Source organism: Suricata suricatta, chromosome 5, assembly GCF_006229205.1.
Source record: "Suricata suricatta isolate VVHF042 chromosome 5, meerkat_22Aug2017_6uvM2_HiC, whole genome shotgun sequence".
Lineage (NCBI taxonomy): Eukaryota > Metazoa > Chordata > Mammalia > Carnivora > Herpestidae > Suricata > Suricata suricatta.
The window spans coordinates 13,379,262-13,395,988 of NC_043704.1; the positions used below are offsets into that span (position 1 = coordinate 13,379,262).

A 16,727-nucleotide genomic window follows, 5' to 3' on the forward strand; every position below is an offset into this window, starting at 1 on the left:
GCCGGGCCAGCGCCCCGGTGCCCGCGCCCCGCAGCGCCTCGGTTTCCTCCGCTGCCCCCGCCACGGCCGCTTCCGGGGAATGGTGGGGCGGGGCCATACGAGACCACGCCCCTCAAGGTCTACGCCCCCTTCAGGTCTCAGTCCTCGGCCGGAGTCCTGTGCACCCAAGCGCCGGGGGCACCGGGAGGTGTTGGAGGGGCCTGGCCACTGGAGACGTGGAGAGAAGGGGTCTTGCTTTCCCCTAACGCGTGGGTGGAAAACGCTGGCAGTAAAATGCTTGCAAAACTATACGTACGGTACCCCGATTGGGGGGACACCCCGCCGACATTAAACGCCTGCTTTTCCAAGTTGGATAAATAGCTTACAACGCCCACCAGAGGTTGGGCCTATCTGGGGTTCTGGGTGGTAGTGGGTTTTCTTGACACTCTTCATACTCCCCCGGTTTTCTCCAGTGAAAACTGCCTCCAAGGTTTCTCTAGAACCCCTTTCCCTGCTAAGAAGCTGATTTTAAAGCACTCTGTAAGCAAAGACAGTTTCAAAAGGTCTATTTACCCTCTCCCACCGAGGGATCAACGACACAGAACCAAGTTATTTATAGGGCAAAAACTTGTTTCTCTCACAAGATTGCTGAGAAAGGTTAATTTCCTCTTTCAAGGCTTGGGCAGCGGTGAGGTTGGAAAATCCAGAGCAGAGTAAAGTACCGGGTGATGTAAGGCATTGCTTGACGCTGACCCTGGAATGTTCCACCATGAACACAGCAAGGGAGGAGGAATGTTCCTGTGGCCCCTACAGGACACCGCACACAGAAGGACTTCTGAGCAACCCTAGAGATGCCAGCAGAGCCACAAATCAGCTGCGTATTTACCCCCTCTAATGTGAAATAACTCTGGAGGCATTACCAAGTTTGTATTAAAAAGTATTTATTATCCTTCACCAACTTATGACAATTATACAAAATTGAGACACACACACACACATACATAAACACCTCCATAAAAAGTTTATCCCGAAGATCACTCTGGAAGTCTTTGAAAATCCGATAGATGAGAACTGGACACTCTCCATGATAAAGTTCCTTTCCAACGTGATTTCATTAGGTTATTAAAAGCCCCTTCCCCTCTCACATCCCTCTCCTTTGAGTTGCTTTTGTTTTTGAGAGAGAGAGAGAGAACACGTGAAAGGAGAGGCGGGGCAGAGAGAGAGGGAGAGAGATTCCTCAGCGGGCTCCCTGGCCAGCAGTGGAGCTGGACACGAGGCTCTACCCCCTGAAACATGAGGTGATGACCTGAGCTGAAATCAAGAATCGGATGCTTAACTGACCAGCCTTCCCTCTGAGTTACTTTTGAACATTTATAAAAATAATCCCTTCAAAATCCTTGAACTAGGACTCATAATTGCTGTTTTCCCCCTTTTGAATGGACCTAACAGATCTGAGAAGCCTGCTCTTGGGCTGAGGGGAGTGAGCTAGGGGGTCCCACACAATTCGTTCACCTTGGGGGCCTCTCGACCTTCACCAGCGTCTTCAATTCCTGTGTATTTTCTGAATTTTATTTTAATGTTTATTTTTGAGAGAGAGAGAGAAAGAGAACGAACAGGGGAGGGGCAGAGAGAGAGAGACGGAGACACAGAATCTAAGGCAGGCTCCAGGCTCGGAGCTGTCAGCACAGAGCCTGACGCGGGGCTTGAACCCACCGACCATGAGATCATGGCCTGAGCTGAAGTCGGATGCCCAACCTACTGAGCCACCCAGGTGCCCCAATTCTTGTGTATTTTCCAATAGTTCTCCTAGTACCACAGGATCTTGGAGATTACCTAGCCTAATAAGGGGTTATTTCTTAAATGAAGAAACTGAGGCTCAGAGAGGATAAGCAAAGTACCTGGGGTCACACAGTGAAACAGCAGTGCAGTCAGACCTCTGAGTCCTAGTTCTTGTACTGTTTGCTACATGATGTTCTGGAACTTCCCTTCCCTTGCCCCTCCCCCACACCTCCACCCCCATCCACAGAAACTGTGGTCACACAGGACAGTTATAATCAGCACACGCAGCTCTTCCTAAATTGCTTCCAGGGATTTTCTACCTTATTTCCTCTGAGGACCTTGAAACAGTTTTGCATTTGTTCTCTCGCTTTTTTCCCCTTTACTCTTAAAGTTTGGCACTGATCCCTCTCCCTCATGCAAATATTTCCTATTAGTCACCTGCCTGACACTAGGGTTATTTCTGTGTGCAAATTTTGTCTTCCTCATTCAAATTGAGGCGAGCTGGACAAGTAGCTGAGTGGAATTCTCTGAGTGTAGGTGACAGAATGCGACATCGGGGAGGAGCCCAAGACCGGGCTCCATCTTCCCCACTTCCAACGCAAAACCTGTGCTTCTGTTTCTTTGTGGGTCCCCTTTCTTTCCTTCTGGCGCCTTCTCTTCCTGCCTTTGCCTTGCGGGCGCCTTCCTTAAGCCTGCTGGACTCACCTCTGCTGCCTGTTGCTGCTCTGAACCCTGCTGAGTGTCTGTCTTCCTTTACACTCTGCATTCCCACCCTGTCTAATTTCATTAATCCGCAGGGTCCTGGACCACGCATGCAAGCCGCAGGGGACCCTGCTCCTTACCCTGGGAGACGGGATGCAGAAACATAAATGCGGAGGGTGAAGGGAATGGAGAGAGCCTTTTCCCTTCAAAGTGCATCCCTTGGGACATGTAAACAATACACTGCAGAGGCTAGGAGGGTCCCATGGGGCCGTCCTGGGAATCTGCATGGATGACATCACCAGGAGTCACCGAGCAGACTGCAGTCTCCAGCACCGTCCGTTCGAGATTGCTGCCTGGGTAGGCGGAGGGAGAACCCTGGAAGTATTCGTCATCATCCACGTTAACCAACTCTTCTTGGGTTCATCTCATTATATAACCATCCCCAATGTCCGCGTCGGACTCGGAACTGCTACTTTCATTAGAAAGAGCGTCTTCAGGCCACGGGCACTCTGCAGAGGGGCTGGCGAAGGGTGGCTGTGTCCCTTCCCCACTGGCCGCCAGAAAGCTTACTTCCGTTTCATCTGAATCCTCTAGGTTGGCGGTCTCTTCTAGAAAAGATGGTAACGTCGGGGGGACTTCTGAGTCGTCATCCAGGACCCTCACAAACACAGAGTTTAAATTTACGTTGAAGGTAATCTTGTCCCCAGGCTCCTCGGTGGAGCTGCTGTCGTTGTCATCCTGGTCCTCGGAGACAGGGTCCTGCAGCAGCCGCCCTCCTCCCTCGTAGGCACCCCTCGTGCAGCATTCCACCCGCTCGGGGCTGGGCCTTGCTGCCATCAGGGGCTCAGTGTCAGCCTCAGGTTCGGATTGATCAGGGTCCTCGGCGTCCGGCTCGATGCCATCTTCCAAAGTGGCCGAGGAGGCGGAGGCCAGACCCAGAAGCCTGGTCAGTCCGTGCGTAGTGTAACCACCCCCGCTCGTTGGAGAGGTCACTTCCTCGTCGTTGTCACTCTCCTCGTCATAATTATAACCCCACACTTTCTTCTTCCTGTTAATGTGAATCACCTCCACGGAAGCCACTGCTTCCAAGGGTGGCTTCTCGAGAAATACCCAGGATGACAAGTTACGAAAATTCTTAAGAAAAAAAAAAGAGAGAGAGAGAATATCAATTCTGAGTGTTTGTCCTTTACTTTTTGACATAAGAAAACTCAATGAGATGAAGCATTTAGTGATGACGGTGAGGATGGTGATGCCACAGTAGTAGCTACCAGTTACATCGTGTTTACCATCCGCTGGGCACCGGTCTTTGTGCGTTACTCGTGTTATCATTCATCTTACCCTCACGGCCGTGCGGTGAGGCAGGCTTACTATTCTTATCCCCATTTCACAGATGAGAAGATGAGGCACAGAGGTTAAGAAACTTGCCCAAGCTGCATGAACAGGGAGTGGCGGAGGCTGCCTACAGCAGGGACTGTATTCTGGCTTCTGCTCCTTCCTCCTGGGCTCCCCTCGCTGCTTCTGGCTTCTCGGGGGAACCTGCCCATTTAGGTTCTGGATTGCCAGGACATTCCTAAGGGGTGTCAGGGAACTGTGTGGGTGAGGAGAGACTAGAGAGCCGATTGCATCTGGGTCACAGACTCCTGGACTGAAGGATCTTAAAGAGTCAGGAGGGTTAGTAGAAAGGCAAGGCCAGAGCTCACTCTACTCCAGCTCTTGGAAGAACGCACCACCAGGATGCAGCTGAGCAGGACGGAGCTGTGGAGGACACGAGGCTGCTGAGTCTCGCCCTGTTGGCGGGTTCTGGCCCTAGGTTAACTACAGTGGGGAGTCTGGCGAGGGGATAGTCAAGAGACTCCTTTCATAGACCTGGAATCGTCGTCAGCATCATCTTCCTCTCTAGTCTCCTATGCCTACTTGGGCTGCCCAATCTGGCAAGCACGGTCTTCCCCACCTCTACCCGCCCCAGGCTTGGGGAGAATTTTTCTATTGGGTTGTTCATCTTTTGTTCTTATTGATTCATAGGAGCTCTTTATATAATCTGGAAACTAATTATCTGTTGATTATTTATGTTACATATACTTTCCCCTAGCTTGTGGTTTATCATTTTACTCTCTCTGTGATGACATTTGATGAAAGGAAATTCTTAATTTTAATGTAAGAAAAGGTAGTGATGTTGCTCCTTTAGAGTTTCTGCTTTTTGTGTCTAGAGAATCTTCCTTACCCCAAGGTCAAACAGAATCTCCTATAGTGCCTTTCACAGGAGTCTTTAATATACCTGGAACCGATATTTGTGTGTGGTGTGAGGTAGAGATCCAACTGCATTTTCTCCCATATAGATACGTTTATTAACGAGCCGACCCTGTCGCCATGGCAACAACTACTCATCATTAATCATGTTTCCGTATGTGTGGGTCTGTTTCTGAGCTCCCTATTTGACCAAATTTTTGTTAATGTCTTTCAATAAGATGTTTTCTCCACCAACGACCTGTAACATTCTCTATTAGATTTATTCTTCAATATGTTAAAAATATTTTTTATTATGGGGTGCCTGGGTGGCTCAGTCGGTTTAGTGTCCAACATTGGCTCAGGTCATGATCTCAGGTTTGTGAGTTCGAGCCCCGCATCGGGCTCTGTGCTGACAGCTCTGAGCCTGGAGCCTGCTTCGGATTCTGTGTGTGTCTCTCTCTCTTTCTCTCAAAAATAAATAAAGATTTAAAAATATTTTTATTACTATTGCAATGGTATTTAAAAAAAACTGATGTGATTCTACTTAACTGTAGGATTTCAAGTTCAAAACCAGATAAAACGAATCTATGCTGCCAGTAATCAGGATAGCGGTTACCTTTGGTGGGGGTTAGTCACTAAAAGGTGGCAGGAGAGAGACTTCTGGGGAAGCTGATTATGTTCTTTTTCTTGATTTAGGCATAAATTACATGGGTGCATTGAGTTTGTGAAAATTCACAGAGCTCTACGCTACGCCTTGTGGACTTAATTTCTTAGATGTTGAAAAGCAGCTTCATGTTTATTTTCTAAGTATTGCTAGTGTATAAAAATGTAAGCACTTTTGAATATTGATTATTTTGTATGTAACAACTTTCTTAAACTTATTAATCCGAATGATCTATCTCTAGATTCATGTGCATTTTTCACTTTGCCAGTCATATCGTCTATAAATGATCACCGTCTCTACCCTTACTTCTCAGACTTTTAGATCTACGAGGACATACGTTTTTGTTTTGTTCTCTACCAGCACATAGATATAAACACATGATAGGTACTTAGTAAATATTTGTTAAATGCAAAAAGAAAAAGAAAAAGAAAAAAAGAAAAGAAAACTTTAACATCTGTTCTTGATTAAACACACATACACACAAATACACAAGGCCTAGAGTGTTCTCTTTTGCCATTCCTAGAGTTTTTACTTAATGGAGAAGTACTAGGAAGACACAAAATAACATCACTTCCTCTTAGTACTTGGGGTCATGCATCTTAGGGATGGGAGGAACCCCAGGGAGGGCGGGGGAGGGGCGGAGATTAGTAACCAGTTTAGGTAAGTCAGGCAGAGAATTTATCTAGGAGGGAATGGGTGTGGTGATAAGGACCTTTATATCTCAAGGCATATTGGAGTCTGATTTGTCTAAGACCTCAAGGCCAAAGGAATAAATACTTGGCAGACAGGAAGTGGCGGATTAAGGTCGAGATAGGGCCGTATCTGACCACTAACATAAAAGACTGAAAGATACATTACAGTGAAGCATCAAAACTGTCCGTTCTTGAAAGGCACGGATCACTGTGTGGATGAAACCCAATACAGAGTCATCTACATCTGAGGCGGGGCCAAATGCGGGCTGGGCTGGCTTCAAATACCCACTGAAATTAAAATCTCCCAGAGCGCACTCACTGCCCAATAAACAATCCCCAACCCAACCCAAACAAATAAAAACACCAAGAAAAAGAAGAGTACAATTTTATCAACTGCGGAGGAATATTTAAATGTGTGGCTGTTTAAAAAATGAGAAGAAAAAGATGACATAAGTTTAGAGTAAAATAAGATATTTCTGAATGAAAATTTATAAAACGAATATAGAAGGACAATGATGGAAGAGAGAAATGACAAATGATGGGCAGAAGAAGTTGAGTCAAAGACATGAGGTTTTGGAAATAAGTAAGACCAATACCCAGATTTGTCTGATCAGAAGTCATGCGCCTTGGGAAACGGGAAAAACGAACACCAGCAACGTGGCTGGTTTCGCTAATAATTAAAGCAACACAAATGAGAGCAACTTGGGATGACCTTTACACATGTGGTAAATGAACAAAAGTGGTAAAAATGACTCATCAGTGTCAGCAGAGCTTTGGAGAAATGTATACCTACGTGCACTACTGGCATTATAAATTAGTTCTTTATCTTTTTATAAGATAAATCCACGTTGTGTATACATGTTCCACTGAAGTAATCCAAATTGAAAGATGATCTTTATAAAAATGTTCATGAAACATACTGCATTATTCATAAAGGCCAAAGAAGAAAAAGCAAGGAAAAGAAAGGAAAAAGAAATCAATTCCGATGGCCTACAGCTGGCAAACGATTAAGGGAAAAATAATACATAAATAACAATGGGATACTAGTGACCATTAAAAATAATATGTGGGCAAAGTGTAAACAGAAAGCATCAACTGTAAATACATCTTTATAGGGATGGAAAAGTTACCCAGAGTGATAAACCATCTTACTATTTTTGTTTTTATTTATTTTTTTATTATTAAAATTTTTTTTAGCATTTATTCATTTTTGAGAGACAGAGAGAGACAGAGCGTGAGTGGGGGAGGGGCAGAGAGAGAGAGGGAGACACAGAATCCAAAGCAGGTTCCAGGTTCTGAGCTGTCAGCACAGAGCCCGATGCGGGGCTCAAACCCACGAATCATGAGATCAAGACCTGAGTGAAGCTGGACACCTAATCGACTGAGTCACCCAGGCGCCCCCATCTTAGTATGTTTAGTAAATATTTTTTATCTTCTGTGAAAATATTTAAGAATATAATAAAAATTCTTAAGTTATAAAATAAAGATAGAAAAAAATAACTACATACCAAAACTTTGGGGAACTCATTTCTTAAGCATATATAACCAACCCGTTTCAGTATTATTATGGTGCTTATGAAGACAGCTGCCATTAAAAACATCGTAATGATCCCTCCTATTTTGGCAGATTCTGATGACTCTGTTGATGAAAAATGAAATGACTTTATTTTGAAATAAATTCAATGAATTATCACAGATGAGGGGAATGAGATATCAAAGAGCAAACTTTGGAAAAATGATTGTTAAAGACAAAAGGATGGAAGTATTCCAAATATACATAGTTTTAAATGATGAAAATGACAGATTAAATTTTAGAAGTGAAAATTCTTCCAGTTTATAATGATGTTCTATGACTACACTTAGCCAGTTCAGGAGCCTTCAGCCACATGGGACTACTTAAATTTAAATTATCATCATCAAAACAAACAAACAAACCCTCAGTTTCTCATTTGTAGGAGCCATATCTCAAAGGCTCAATACCTACCTGTTAGAATGGTTAAAAAAGAAAATCAAGGTCCCAAAAGGAGTCATTTTATGCCTGGCCCACATCACTGAACTAGTGATTCTGGAATTTCCTACTCTAGGCACCAGGAGGTATTCCACTTAATAGAATAAGATCCTTCGGTCCCTTAAAGGGAGGTGACCTCACCTGAAAATAATCCTATTTTTCGTTTGACTTCCTTGTCCCGCCTGTACAAACATTTCTCTTTCTGCAGCCCTTTGGAGCTCCTTTCTGCTTGCTAGATAGGATGCTGCCCGAAGCACAAATTGTTCAATAAAGCTACTTAGATCTTCCAGATGGACTCAGATGAAAGTTTGTTACTCAACAGTAGACATAGCAGGCAGAAAGAAGTAGAAAAGGGGAGTTTGTTTGAAAGAAACAAGTGAGTCATTCGGAGGCTGGAGGTTGGCCACACCAGGGCTCTGCAGAGCTCACTCTTGAGTGCCCCTTAAGTTTCTTGTCAAAATTGCAACCTTCTGACTGCAAGTACCTTTTTAAATTTTGTTTTTCTGTCTCTCTGTTGCAACGTAAGCTGCTCATGGTCAGGAAGTGTTAGTTTTATTTGTTTTGTTCCCTGCTGTAGCCCCAGCATCTGCAAGAGAATCCAGCAGACAGCGGGTTCCCAATAAATATTTGTCAAATGGATGGGCACAGCCTTCCCTCGGGGCCTTAGCGAAAGAGCCAACAGGTTAATTTCGGACTCGACCAAAGGGGAGACATTTCTATGGATCTCTGGACTAAACTCCCCACTGTATGAGGGATGCCAAGTTAGCGGTGTTCACCACGGAGTCTGGGAAAGTTAACACTGGTCCCACACTGTCTTTTGAGACCTCCCCCCATCTCCCCAACCCATCCTAACCTGTCTGGTTCCCAAGTTGGGCTCGTTGAAGGTAGTTTCCATGGCAAGGCTGGACAGTGAGCAAGTCCACATTGAGTGAACCTCCTTGGGGCCTGCGTTTCAGACAGTAAGAGTTGAGACATCAAATATTTGGATAGTGAGGGATGCCTGTCCTTTCAGTGTCTGGGGTAATATAAGAAGAGAGGCTGACTTCACATGCAGAATGATGTGTTTACGCCAAGTGAAGATGAAAAGACGTGGCCACCTGCTGTTGCACGACTATTTCTTAGCAGGGGAAACAGAAAAGGCAGGGCAAAAACTGAGTCATCACAGCGCATGTCAGCCTCCAAAGAATGTGTGCCTTTGGCCAGTCTTAGGTTCATGTTCCAAGTGGGGGCTGAGTTTTGCAAACCCTCGTCTGTCATGTCATATTCCTAATTTGAGGTTTTATTGGTGATGTTGTGATTTACAATAAAAAAAAATACCTATAGTTGATCTTTGTCCCTACTTCCTGCAGGGCACGGAGCTCTGAAAACCCCTAGCATCTCCTAGGTGATGAGAGCAAGGAAGGTAAAAGAGTATCTTGTTCATAACCGCCCCTTTTCAATCACACTTGAGTTTATGTTAATGAGGTGACTTTTGGAAAACCCCTAAGGACACTGGCTGGTTGCCAGGGGAACAGTGACTGGAACTTTCAATCCCACCGCAGGGCCTCTGGGGACAAGAGAGGGGCTGGAGGGTGAATTAATTGCCAGTGGCAAAGGATTTCATCAGTCCTGCCTTTGTCATGAAGTCTACATAAAACCTCCAGAGGACAGCTTCTGGGCTGGGAGACTGGGCAGACGCTGTGCTCCCGGCCCTCCCCTCGGACCTGGCCGTATGGAGCTTTCCACCTAGGCTGTTCCTGGGTTGTGCCTTTTTATAATAAACCAGGAATCCAGAAAAGAAACGGTTTTCCTGAATTCTGTGAGCCATTCTAGCAAAGTATCAAACCTGAAGAGGGGGTGGTGAGACTCTCTGATTTAGAGCCAGTTGGTCTGACACCAGCTGACAACTTTGACCTTCAGTTGGCATTTGAAGTGGTGGTGGGGGCAGTCCTGTGGGACTGAGCCCCTAACTCCAGGCAGGAGTGTCAGACTTGAATTAAATTGTAGGACACTGAGCTGGTGTGGGAGACTTGCCTGGTATAGGGGAAAATGCCCTCACATAAGGGGAAAACGCCCCCACATAAGGAAGTCCAGAAGTATTCCGTGAGTAGAGGAGGAAATAGTTCTGCATTCAGTTGGTTTGCAGTTTCATTTGTCTATAAGATCATGGTATAATAATAATAATAATACTAAATAACAATAATAAAAATATAATAATAATAATAATAATAATAATAATCCAGTCTTTGCCCCTGGTTCTTGGCACAGACCATCAAAAACCCTTAGAATTTCCTCAGCGATAGGAGTGTCTTTTGGGGACCATCTCTGAGTTGATGCTAATGAGGCGACTCAAGGGAGGGTGCTGGATAGGTCCAGGATGGGCACTGGTCACCAGAAAACCCAGCCTGGTGTTTAGAGAGAGGGAACTTCTGGGCCCTGACCTTTGAGGGGGGTGGTGAGGGGCTGGAGATGGAGTTCAATCACTAATGGATGATGATTTCATCAGTCCTGCCTACGTAACCCAGAATGAACTCTGAAGAACAAGGCTCGGGGAGACTCTGGGTCAGGGAACACGTCGACTTATCGGGAGGGTGGTGCACCTTGACTTGATGGGAACTGAAGCTCCTGCACTGGGGACCCTCCAAGACTCTGTGCCTCTTCATCTGGCCGTTCATTGTATTCCTGTGATAAAACAATAACCCTGGGGCACTGGGTGGCTCAGTCAGTTAAGCGTCAGACTGGCTCAGGTTATGATCTCACGGTTCGTGAGTTCAAGCCCCTCATTGGGCTGTCTGCTATCAGCGTGGAGCCTGCTTGGGATTCTCTCTTTCTCTCTCTCTCTCTCTCTCTCTGTCTCTCTCTTCCCCTCCTCCCCCAGGCTCGCTCTCTCTCAAAAATAAATAAACATTAAAATAAATGGAGCACCTAGGTGGCTCAGTCAGTTAAGCCTCTGACTTCGGCTCAAGTCATGATCTCAAGGTTTGTTAGTTCAAGTCCCTGCTCCGGCTGACAGCTCAGCCTGGAGCCTGCTTCAGATTTTGTCTCCCTCTCTCTCTCTCTGCTCACGCTGGGTCTCTCTTCCTCTCAGAAATAAATACACATTAAAACAAAAAAAAGTAATCCTAAGTAGAGTGCTTCCTGAATTCCATGAGTCCTGGTGAGTTATTAAACCTAAAGGGAGATGTGGGGCCCTCTGAATTTGGAGCCAGATTGCAGAGAAGTGTGGACGGCCAGACTTGCAGCTGGCACCTGAAGAGGGGGCAGTCTCGAGGGACTGAGCCCCTTCACCTGTGGGGCGTAGTAACTCCAGAGAGTGTCAGAAATGAACTGAATCACTGGACACCCGGTAGGCATTGGAGAATTGGTATTAGGACATAAACACGTACATTTGTTTGGGGTTCACATTTTTGTAAGAGCTACAAGGCATAAGGAATTTATATGTGAGTTTAGGTTTGCCCATCTCTAACTGACACTACAATAGTGATTTAAGCTAACGCCTTCTTCCTTTAAAGATGCTTTGAAGGACACTTTTCCCTTTACAATCGCTCTGTGCATCATCCGACCCTGCCCAACCCTGCATACCGCCTGAGGGTAGAATCGCACTGAGCATCTCTACAGACCAGGCACCAGGCCGTGGGGAATGCAGTTCCCTTAACCCACAAAGAAGCCATATCATTACAGTTGCTTCCTTCTGTCCCCCCCACCCCCAAGATTTTGTCTGTGTCTGTATTCTGGCAAATCAAAGAAACACTCGTCGGGATTGGGAAATTCAGAAAGGCTTCTTTGGTGATGTTTGCATTTGGTAAAACCCTTAGGGACCTCGTTACTTCCCAAGCAAATATCGCCAATGGATGTCCCTAAGCCTGACTGTTCTCACTGCAGATTTCTCCACTCAGAGGAAGGTTTGGGACGGTGCTGTTGACTGTTCTGATGCCTTTGCAAGAAAAGGACTTTTCAGTCTTCATCAGGGACTATGTCCTACACATGGGTGGGGTTCCCTTCTGTCTACAAGCTATAGCCAACCTTCCTGCAAGCTGGCCACTCCAGTGAGCCCCACGCAGCCTCCACAATTTGACTGTCTGATACCTCTGCACGCAATTCATTCCTGCAACCATGCCTCCTTCCAGCAGCTGGCTTGAATAATGGCCAAACCAAGGGCACCCAGAACTGAATTTAATCCCGACTCCCTGAACTAAAAACATTTGCACTTGAGGGGGATCTGACTGTCTAAAGGTAGATATCTGGGGTGCCTGGGTGGCTCAGTCGGTTAGGCAGCCGACTTCGGCTCAGGTCATGATCTCACCGTTTGTGGGTTCGAGCCCCGCATCGGGCTCTGTGCTGACAGCTAGCTCAGAGCCTGGAGCCTGCTTTGGATTCTGTGTGTGTCAATCTCTCTCTGCCCCTCCCCGCCCCATCTCTCAAAAAAATGAATAAACATTAAAAATCTTTTAAAAAGGGGCACCTGGGTGGCTCAGTTGGTTAAGTGTCTGGCTTTGGCTCAGGTCATGATTTCACGGTTCGTGGGTTCAAGCCCTTCGTTGGGCTCTGCGCTGACAGCTAGCTCAGAGCCTGGAGCCTGCTTCCAGTTCTGTGTCTCCCTCTCTCTCTGACCCTCTCCTGCTCTCACTGTCTTTCTCTGTCTCTCAAAAATAAATAAAAAACATTAACAAAATAAAATAAAATAAAAATAAAGGTAGATATCTGATTGTCCCTCTGGTGATTCTGCTGCATCGCAGGGACTGACCAACAGAGAGCATCTCTCATGGGCCTCTGGAGGAAGGACTACCTTTAGGGCTCCACGACTTTCAGATTCTGTTCATTAACTAAGTTTTCCCTCGATGTAAAAGCAAAACATGAATTTTAAAAATCGTATACCTGTTTCCTGTCCAGGTTGAAGGAAGGTACATTTTACTGGAGATCTATTTATTCCTCCCGTATCTTTAAACTTAAAATAAACAGATACGCAGTAGTTTGTATTTGGAATTAACTTGTCGATGACGTAAGTGAAATTTCCACTGATGTTTCCATTTAGCTTGGGGTGGTGCTGTAAAAAGAAGCAAAAAAATCAGGAAGACTTTGAGTGAGAATTTCATTTGGAGGCAGGACCTATGAGTCTCCTTGGGGATTTGTCTTTACATCTTAAATGGGGATAGAAAGATCTTGGGCTTGAATAGAAAAAGGATTTTTAAGTTATTTGGAACCAGCAATTTAGCACAAAACTAGATGTACATGTATACCATGCACGTTTCTAAACCATGAAATCTAGTCTAGCAACTGCATTTTGTAATGAGTAGAAAAAATTTCAAAGAGGAATAGAAGTTTCCATGATGTTGGGGTGCCAGTGGGGGGAGGGGCTCAGTTGGTTAAAGCGTTGAGGGATCTACATAGAGTATGGAGTCTCCTTGTGATTCTCTCTCTCTCTCTCTCTCTCTGCCCCCTCTCCCACGTGTGCTCTCTTTTTCTCAGGTAAATAAAATGAAAAAAGAAAAAGAAAAAGAAAAAAATGTTTCCATGATGTCATTTTTACAAGATTATTTGGTCTTGCATTAAGATAATCTTGCAAAAACAAGAAAATTAAAAAAATAAGATTATCTTTTTTCATTAATGATATGTCTCCCCTTTAGGAAGTACCTTCATACATATTAATGACTGTGATTATGAAAACAGTCTGCAAAGTGGAAATTATCCCCATTCTCCAGATGAGGAAAGTACCACTCAGAGTGGTTAAGTAACTTTCCAAGGCCACACAGATTGGCTGAGGCAGAACTGGGGCTGATGTCTAATTCCTCATCTTCTCCCTTAAGACACCTTGCCTCTTCTGTTCCCAGGAAGTTCTGTTCCATTTTAGGATTAAAGAGATGATATGAAGTTTCTTTCAAGAAAAACAACTTCTGCATAACGTTTTAAAGTTTTCAAAATACTAGCAGTTCGATGAATCAGGATTCCCAGAAATTCATATCCCACCTTCTGTAATAATCTTTTTCTGTACATTTCTGTTTGGAAGAAGGATGAATTAAAAAAGAAAAGAAAAATCCCTAACAAACTAAACTCTCATGTAGCACCAATAAGCAATGACAAAGAAAAAGGGGGCAGAAGTAGAAACAGTGTCTTGGAGGGAGGGCTCTCGTGTCCAAGAGAAATAGCCAATAGTAGCAGAGAGTCAGACTCTCTGGGTCTCACACCTGGTGTTGCCACTGTGCGGTCTTGAGGAAGTCAACCATACTTGCTTCCGGTTCACCGAGCAAAGAGAAGCTCGCCCGAGTATTTTGCCTCCCCTACTTGCCTTGGGTGCACAGTTCCTGCTCTGTGCCAAGGCCAACCCCTTCTTGAGCTCATGAGAGTCCATCCATCCTCATATCCTCAAGCACATGGCTTCAGCAATCCCTTTGGAACATCCCATATGCATATGAACATGCTGTAGCGTCTTCCATTTTATTTTATTTTGAGAGAGAGAGGGAATCTTAAGCAGGCTCCACACCCAGCGGGGAGTCCAATACTGGGCTCAAACTCACAACTGTGAGATCATGCCCTGAGCCAAAATCAAGAGTCGGACGCTCAACTAACTGAGCCACCCAGGCACCCCATAACTTCTTCCATTTTAAAATATCCCTCCCCTGGGGGTACCTGGGTTGGTTGGCAACTCAGTTGGTTAAGTGTCTGAGTCTTGATTTTGGTTCAGGTCATGATCTCGTGGTTCGTGACCCAGTCCCAGCTGACAGCATGGAGCCTGCTTGGGATTCTCTCTCTCCCTCGCTCTCCGCACCTCCCTTGTTCTCTCTCTGTCTCAAAATAAATAAACTTAAAAATAAATAAAATCTCTCTCTCTTGACCCCACTTTCCCCTATAGCCACCACAGTATCTCTCCTCTTTACAGAAAAGCTCCTTAGAAGAATTAGTTCTCACTGTCTCCAATTTCTCTCTTCCTTCTCTTTCTGGAACTCACTCTTACCAAGTCCTCGCCCCATCACTCCACTGAAATCACTCTTACCAAGGTCACCAGGACTTCCATGTTGTTAATCCAATACCCAATCGATAGTCCTCATCTAACATGTCCCCTTTATAGCATTTGATTCAGTAGATCACTTTCTCCTTCTGGAACATTCTTCTTCAGCTACCAGGACACGGAGCTTGAACTCATGAACCGCAAGATCGTGACCTGAGCCGAAGTCGGACGCTCAACCAACTGAGCCACCCAGGCGCTGCCATCATCTTCCCCATTTTAACTAACGGAGACTCCATCTATCCGGGTGCTCTGGTCTTTTTTCACCACACGGCACATCTAATCCATCCCAAAATACTGTCAGCTCCACTTGCAGAATTTAGCCACTTCTCATTACTGCCAGGTGGTCTAAGCCATGCCATCTGTCACCTGTGTTACACCAGTAGCTTCTTCCTTTTTTCTTGATCTAATTTAATCTAAAGGTTACTTTTCGTTAATGAAGAAGATGTATATGCACCATCATTTTCCTCTCACGGTGTTGTCAATATCCTAAAAACCATAGCTCTTATTTTAGAAATAACAATCTCAAACAGTAGCTCATGGGTTGAATACAATTAGATGTAACTAGATTATAATATTTAAAGAGACTTGATACAGTCTCTGAGCTACATAAGCTTATTTTTTCCTTCCGTTATTTTTGTTTCCTTTTCCTAATCAAAGGATTAGGGTGTTGATTACATCCAGGTAGGTATTATGGCAAAAATTATAATTATATAATTTGCTATTTCCTACTAAGTAATTACCACCTCCACAGCCTCTTACCTGGTCTCCCAACTTCTGCCTTTGGCTCCCATGGTTTGTTCTCAATACACCAGCCAGGACGCCCTGTTAAAGCTTCGGGTCCTCCAGCAGCTTCCTGAGACTTCAAAGCCTCAGACCCTCAAAGCCCAACACCACTGGGCCTCACTGCCTCCCTGACCTCGCCTCCTTCTCTTCTCCTGTCTCGGTTACTCCATTCCAGCTCCCTGCCCTGGTTCTCAAATCTGCTGGGTCCCCTCCAGCTTCAGGACCTCTGTTCCCTGTGCCCTTTGCCTGAAATGCCCCTGCCCCTTGCGGGCTGGTACTTGCAAGGGTTTATAACTGGCACAGGGCCACGCACATGTAAGCTGCTGTTCCAGCCAGGGCCGGCTTCCACTCACTCCAGCATCCTGCAATTTCACCCCAGTGTGCTGAAGTTAGCCAGTTCTCTTCGTCCACACCACATTCCTTCCTCTTTCCTGTGTGTCCCATGATATCGTGCATGTGACTTATTCTTTGAAAGAGGGCCACGCAGCTAGGCTAAGTCAACAAATTTCCACAATGAATGAACTACAGAGACTTCTTTCTTAATGTCAGACCCCACGGATTCAGACCTTTTAGACTTAACTGCTCAAATCATTACACACGTCTTTTTTCTTTATAAGACAGTCAAATATATTCGCTGTCAGAACTGTTTTGGCCACTTACCTTCTTAACAATCTTCCCTGACTGTTCTTCGATGATGAGTTGTAAGTAAAACTGTAAGATTTCCTCATTTAGTATCTTGGGAATGACTGGTGGAAATTTCACTATTACTTTGATGCGGTCGGTAAAGCCAACAATATTGAACTCTGGTGCTTCCAAAGACACTGTTTAGAAAACGAAATCAGAAACAAATGCCAGTGATGTCAACCAATGACTTCATAACAGTAACGCTCCCAAGGCTGTGATACAACCTAA

The 16,727-nt window shown here is 45.1% G+C and overlaps 2 protein-coding genes across 3 annotated transcripts in view; both read right to left on the minus strand.

The window, feature by feature from the left end:
- Nucleotides 1–104, minus strand: part of IL10RB (interleukin 10 receptor subunit beta) — a 26,429-nt gene extending 26,325 nt beyond the window's left edge. The window contains exon 1 of one of the 2 annotated variants that reach the window (XR_003908516.1): nucleotides 10–104. The gene's annotated coding sequence lies outside the window, so the exon portion shown is untranslated. The remainder of the gene's footprint in view (nucleotides 1–9) is intronic. The other variant, XM_029939039.1, reaches the window with a different exon arrangement.
- Nucleotides 105–1,686: 1,582 nt separating this feature from the next.
- IFNAR2 (interferon alpha and beta receptor subunit 2) overlaps nucleotides 1,687–16,727 on the minus strand; it is a 31,397-nt gene continuing 16,356 nt past the window's right edge. Inside the window, exons 6-9 of the mRNA XM_029939040.1 lie at nucleotides 16,476–16,636; nucleotides 12,905–13,073; nucleotides 7,551–7,681; nucleotides 1,687–3,594 (exon numbers count right to left, since the gene is read on the minus strand). Of these exons, the coding sequence (XP_029794900.1) occupies nucleotides 2,881–3,594; nucleotides 7,551–7,681; nucleotides 12,905–13,073; nucleotides 16,476–16,636 (1,175 nt within the window). The 3' untranslated portion in view covers nucleotides 1,687–2,880. The remainder of the gene's footprint in view (nucleotides 3,595–7,550; nucleotides 7,682–12,904; nucleotides 13,074–16,475; nucleotides 16,637–16,727) is intronic.